At 41.2% G+C, this 6,433-nt stretch overlaps 1 protein-coding gene across 1 annotated transcript in view; it reads right to left on the reverse strand.

Annotated features, from left to right (window-relative positions):
• uvssa (UV-stimulated scaffold protein A) overlaps positions 1-3,493 on the reverse strand; it is a 30,158-nt gene extending 26,665 nt beyond the window's left edge. Inside the window, exons 1-6 of the mRNA XM_055888571.1 lie at positions 3,296-3,493; positions 2,964-3,081; positions 2,531-2,861; positions 2,306-2,426; positions 1,774-2,157; positions 1,225-1,334 (exon numbers count right to left, since the gene is read on the reverse strand). Of these exons, the coding sequence (XP_055744546.1) occupies positions 1,225-1,334; positions 1,774-2,157; positions 2,306-2,426; positions 2,531-2,861; positions 2,964-3,081; positions 3,296-3,320 (1,089 nt within the window). The 5' untranslated portion in view covers positions 3,321-3,493. The remainder of the gene's footprint in view (positions 1-1,224; positions 1,335-1,773; positions 2,158-2,305; positions 2,427-2,530; positions 2,862-2,963; positions 3,082-3,295) is intronic.
• Between the last annotated feature and the right edge of the window lie 2,940 nt (positions 3,494-6,433).

A 6,433-nucleotide genomic window follows, 5' to 3' on the forward strand; every position in this document is an offset into this window, starting at 1 on the left:
GCTACCGCACAGCAAGTGGTACCAGTGCACCAATTCTGGAACCACACACTCACACTGACACCCCAACACACACACACTTACAAACATAGGCTGCTGCTACTGTCATTTATTATTCCTGTTGCCTAGTCATTTTACCCCTACCTATATGTACATATCTACCTCAATTACCTCGTACCCCTGCACATCGAATAGGTACTGGTACTCCATGTATATAGCCATGTTATTACCTGGTACTCCCTGTATATAGCCATGTTACTACCTGGTACTCCCTGTATATAGCCATGTTACTACCTGGTTCTCCCTGTATATAGCCTTGTTACTACCTGGTACTCCCTGTATATAGCCATGTTACTACCTGGTACTCCCTGTATATAGCCTTGTTACTACCTGGTACTCCCTGTATATAGCCATGTTACGACCTGGTACTCCATGTATATAGCCATGTTATTACCTGGTTCTCCCTGTATATAGCCATGTTACTACCTGGCACTCCCTGTATATAGCCATGTTACTACCTGGTACTCCCTGTATATAGCCATGTTACTACCTGGTACTCCCTGTATATAGCCATATTACTACCTGGTACTCCCTGTATATAGCCATGTTACTACCTGGTACTCCCTGTATATAGCCATGTTAGTTTTACTCTGTATTGTTATTCACTGGGTATTTATTCCTCGTGTCACTATGATTATTTTTTTTGCCCCTTTTCTACCCAATTTCGTGATACCAATTGGTAGTTATAGTTTTGTCCCATCACTGCAACTCCCGTACAGACTCAGGAGCGACGAAGGTCGAGAACCATGCATCCTCCGAAACACGACCCCACCAAGCCGCAATGTTTCTTGACACACTGCTCACTTAACCCGGAAGCCAGCCGCACCAATGTGTCAGAGGAAACACCGTACACCTGGCGACTGTGTCAGCGTGCATGCGCCCGGCCCGCCACAAGGAGCCGCTAGACCGCGATAGGACAAGGATATCCCGGGCTGGCCAAACCCTCCCCTAACCTGGACGATGCTGGGCCAATTGTGCGCCACCTCATGGGTCTCCTGGTCGCGGCCGGCTGAGAAAATGCCTGGGATCGAACCCGGATTCTTAAGTAAGCATTTCACTGTTAGTCTACTCCTGTTGTTTACTAATAAGCATGTGACAAATACAATTTGGTTTGAATGATGTGCACAGCCCACTGTTTTTGAAAATCAGTTGAATTTGAAGCCCTACCTGAACCCAGTACTGGACGACAGGCAGGTGTTTAGTGCTGAGCAGTTTGTGCAGGTCCTTCATGGTGTTCACCACTGCTTCATTTTCCTCTGTCTCCTTTAACTTTAAATCTGTGGGGATTGAGGAAAAGTACTGAAAGGTGACATTCCTTCCCTGTCTGGCACATTTAAAAAAAGCAGCACTTCTTATTCAGCGTGGTCTTTTTGAAGTGTTGATTAGAACTCTTTCGAGAATTATGTTAAAGGTTATGTGGGTTCCTATAGATGTACCTGTCCTGTGTGAGTGACTACTCACCTGTGGAGAGGTTAAAGGTTACGTGGGTTCCTATAGGTCTAACTGTCCTGTGTGAGTGACTACTCACCTGTGGAGAGGTTAAAGGTTATGTGGGTTCCTATAGATGTAACTGTCCTGTGTGAGTGACTACTCACCTGTGGAGAGGTTAAAGGTTACGTGGGTTCCTATAGGTCTAACTGTCCTGTGTGAGTGACTACTCACCTGTGGAGAGGTTAAAGGTTACGTGGGTTCCTATAGATGTGAGTGACTACTCACCTGTGGAGAGGTTCAGGTCCAGGCTGTATTTGTGAGATATGAGTCCTGTGTTGCGTATGAATGCATCTTCTTCCAGAATATCCTCCATATCGCTGTCTTCATCACTAGGATCCTCTTCCTCCTTCTCCTCATTGGTTTTCGTTGCTGTACTTGTCTCTGGATTCTTGGGTTCCCTCTGGAGCTCCAAGTCTTTACTACAACAGGGCTGTTCGTCTAGGTCACTGGAGGTGCTAGTCTTCTCATTAGGCACAGAAGAGACAGAAACGGTTGAATAATTGGCTGGGGTTGAGGTATCTAGGTCACTGAGGTCAAACTCTACAGGCAGAAGCAACTTCATGCAGTTGTTTATCTCTGTAAGACACTCTTCAATCTCTTCTGAGGCATCTGAGAAGAAGCAACAACAACACAGAAAAGTTAGACATTAACTACACTCAATGCATGAAAACCCTGAACCTGGTGTATAAAGGAAGTGATACAATATAATTATTATAATGATAATAAAAACAATAGTAATAATATGTAAGGTGTGCACCTTCCATTTCCTTGGTGGCCTTTTCAACTTTGTCTTTATAAATCCTCTCCAGTCTTTTCTGTCTCTCCTCCTCTCGTTTCCTCTCAGCTAGTGTTCTGGCCTGAACATCATGAAAGTCCACCTGAAAGGAACACAAACAAACAAGATTATTGCAAAACAGCACTTCATTTACTTGTTTTACTGTGACCTTTAAAATTATATAATACGGGTAATCATCCTTCTTACCTTTTTAACCTGCTTGAGAAAGTGGTAGCCCAAGGCCAGTTTCTTATAGGCTTCTCCGTAAGTGGCCTGCCATTCTTGCACAGTTTTGATGGCAATGGTCTTCAGCTTTCGGGCCACCTCTTTGGGTGGTGGCAGAGGCTCATCTGAGTCCGTCTCCACTGTCAGGTCCAGAAACTCCTGGAAGTTGTCCACCAGCAGGACCCTGAAGTGGTGTGAGCGTGTGAAGAGTTCACTGACCATCTGGAAGGCCGACAGGCGGATCTCAGCATGCTCCTGGGCCAGCTGCGTCATGGTCAGGTGGTAGAAGTGCTCAATGTAGTCGTTGGAAACTCTGTTAGAGGAGAAGTTGTGTTTGACAGAATTAAAATTGTACTCATTTGTATGTAAAGTTGAAGCGGAATAAGTAAATTAGCTATAGGAAAGAACTTCCTACTTGCATATCTTTTTCACTTCCTTCAGTTTATTTGGATTTAGTTGTGGTTCCCCAGATGTGGTCAACTCTTCCACGAGCTCTGACAACTTATCTCGTTGTGCGTGTTCCATCCTTTTACCTGAAGCGAGATAAACCACGAACAGTAACGGTAGTATGCAAATTAGCACAAATGTAAAAAGCAATGTAGCTAACTAAGCCAACGGTGACACCCCTGGGTATACTTGAATTAAAGTGGTAGCTAATGGCATTTAAAGAGACTAGATAAAACAAACTAGCTATATGCTAGCTGGCAAATACGTAGGCAAAGACCACTTCACGAGCGAGACACTTACTAACTCCAGTACAGTACGTCCACATAGATTTCCTTTAAAAATATTTCATGAAGAATTCACGACAGCCGTATTTAATCATAATTCATAATTGTGAGCTTATGAAAGACATTGCTGGCTGCTACAGTGTCTGGTCTTCTAGCTACTGTAGCAAGGTCTGTAGCAAAGACAGCTAGCTAGCTCCTCCTAAATGCCTGTCATGCTGAGCATGCGTCGCCCAGCCCTAGCCAATCAGCTGCTTCAGACAAAACACAGTAACTTCCGGTCAGGAATTTTCTGCGCCTTCAGTAGGACACAATATCCCGAGAGGATCCCTATGATAGATGCTTCAGGTTGTTTTAGCGTTCATAGCAATGGTTATTAACTGTACTGTAGGAATGGAACGTAAATCACAGAAAATAGATGTAGTGGTGGCAGCTGCAGGGAAGTACTTGCAGGGTTGGGGAGTAACTGATTACATGTTATCCGTTACATGTAAGGGATTACAAAAAAATGGTAACTGTAATATTTTACGTTACCAGCAAAAACAGTATCAGATTAGATGCTTTTGAAAAACTAGATCATTACTTCGAGGATTACTTATAAATTCAGAGGATGTTTAAGAAAAACAATCTATGTAACTTTTCTGTTTTCTCAATGACATTCAAATCAGCATTGAAAAAAGGCGCAAATTTAAGTTTGTTCCACCTGAGCGAGTCTGACCACAAGTCATTGACCACTATGATGACACAACAAATGTATTTGATGGATCGCGGGAAAAGAGCAGCAATAGGTTTTTGTAGGCTACAGTCTGAGCTATGTCTTCCAATGTTGCGACTTCGGTCGGCATCCAAAGACGATCAAATTTGAATAAACGCTTGGTAAGGCTGACAGCAGTGGTGTAGTCTACGGCGATACGGATATCACAAATTATTAGTGTTGGGAAAAGTACTCAATTGTCATACTTGAGTAAAAGTAAATTTACCTTAATAGAATTAATAGAAATTGACTCAAGTAAAAGTGAGTCACCCAGTAAAATACTACTTTTGTAAAAGTCTAAAAGTATTTGGGTTTAAATGTACTTAAGTATCAAAAGTAAAAGTATAAATAATTTAAACTTCCTTATATTAAACAAACCAGACGGCACAATTTTCTTGTTTTTATTTTATTTACGGATAGCCAGGGGCACATTCCAACATAATTTACAAACAAAGCATTTGTGTTTAGTGAGTTCGCCAGATCAGAGGCAGTAGGGATGACCAGGGATGTTCTCTTGATAAGTGTGTGAATTGGACCATTTTCCTGTCAAAATGTAACGAGCACTTTTGGGTATCCGGGAAAATGCATGGAGTAGAAAGTACATTGTTTTCTTTAGGAATGTAGGGAAGTAAAAGTTTCCAAAAATATAAATAGTAAAGGACAGATATCCTCCAAAACTACTTAAGTAGTACTTTAAAGTATTTTTTAAAAGTACATTACACCACTGCTTATTATGATATCTACATAGCGCATTGATGTGAATCACACTGCTGCTCTCTCATTTAGCTATTTGCGCCTTACAGATTGTGGTTGTTGTGGATGGCTGTTCACAAATCTAAATGTGTATTTGAACCCAAAAATGGTTAAATTCAAGAAGTTTAAGCTGCCTATAGATTATTGTTTTTTTTTTTAAATGCCCTCTTCAACAGCTGAATAGTGTGGATCCAAGCCTATTGAATACATGTGGGGCTTTTTTGCTCAATCTAATTTATGCTGATAAAAAAAAAATCCATTGGCATAATGGACACATGCTCAAACTTGCACACTTTTGATTGACTTAAAGTGGCAATCTGTAGTTGCTACATCCATATTTGGACTTATACATTATATATATATCCATTGATTATTGAAGAATGTAACTTATAAATGCCTCATGAGTTGAGTTCAACTGTCACACTCCCAGAACCCAAAATATAAGCTTGTTTTTTCCCAAAGTTTGTAAACATTGTAAATGTAACAAACACTGTATAGCCTCATAACATGGTTAAAATAATCATGCTGATATCATGGATGGTCAGTCCTTGCATCCATAGCTCTGTCTATTAATCTGAGAGTGGTTACATTTCTGCCCATCCTTCAGCTTTTTACCAAAACAGGGGCGGGTTGGTGTTTTGTTATTATTATACCTGTGGATTTACCTTTTAAACAGCTGCATATTATCAAGGTATCAAAGTTTACCTTTTAGCCAACTAAAAGGTAAACAATAGGCCTATAGCAAATGCAGCATATGGCATTCATTTTTCACATGTAAATAGCACTTTTCAGTAGTGCTCAAAGCATGCCATTCCATGAGCACAGCATTTATTTTTTCAACTTGAATCAATGAGCCCAATCAGTCGACCATGACAACAAAATCATAAACAACAGAGTAGGGCTGGCTAATAAGTCCTTAGTTTTGGGGTCATGCTCAGGTAAAACAATTAGGCTAATCTATACTTCCATATTCCCAAATCCTATTCTTGAAGATCATGGGGTATAACTTTTATTGGAATGACTGGAGTTCTGACTTCAGAAGTTACAGGGTGTGTTGCGTGGCGGTGTCCGTTTGCCTGGTGTAGGACCATAACGGGTTAATATTAGTGGAATATGGTGGAGGATTTTTAATGAGGGTAGGGTAAGTTTCTTCATCATTTTGTGTCACAAAGTATAATGGATTTATACACCAGTCCAGTTGGTGGCGGTAAAATGCAACATATTGGATGCCATCCGCCACAAAATATCATTGAAGAAAAGAAGGACACACCCAAATACAGTACGTATGAACACAGATTGAACAATGAGACAGATATTTGGCCGGAGTATAAATGTGAAGCATCCGCTTCGCGTTTACACTCACTACCACATGTGGTAGTAAGTTTTGTAGACTTTACCCTTTGCAAAAGTTTAGGAGCGCAAAGGCGAATTGCACACGCGCCCTTGACAAAGAAGGCGTTCCCTAACGGAAATATGCAGATGTATGCTAGAACGCGCCAATAGGATCTCGCTAGCTCGTGCTTGGCTCTGCCCACCTTGCTTGTTCTGCCCACTATGACTAATTTGTTACCATTGGAAACCATTGGTTTAGTTATAAAAAATGTTTGGTATGAAGATAGGCAGAAACTGCTTAATAGATATCCCCGATCA

Source organism: Salvelinus fontinalis, chromosome 29 (genome assembly GCF_029448725.1).
Source record: "Salvelinus fontinalis isolate EN_2023a chromosome 29, ASM2944872v1, whole genome shotgun sequence".
NCBI classification, from domain to species: Eukaryota; Metazoa; Chordata; class Actinopteri; order Salmoniformes; family Salmonidae; genus Salvelinus; species Salvelinus fontinalis.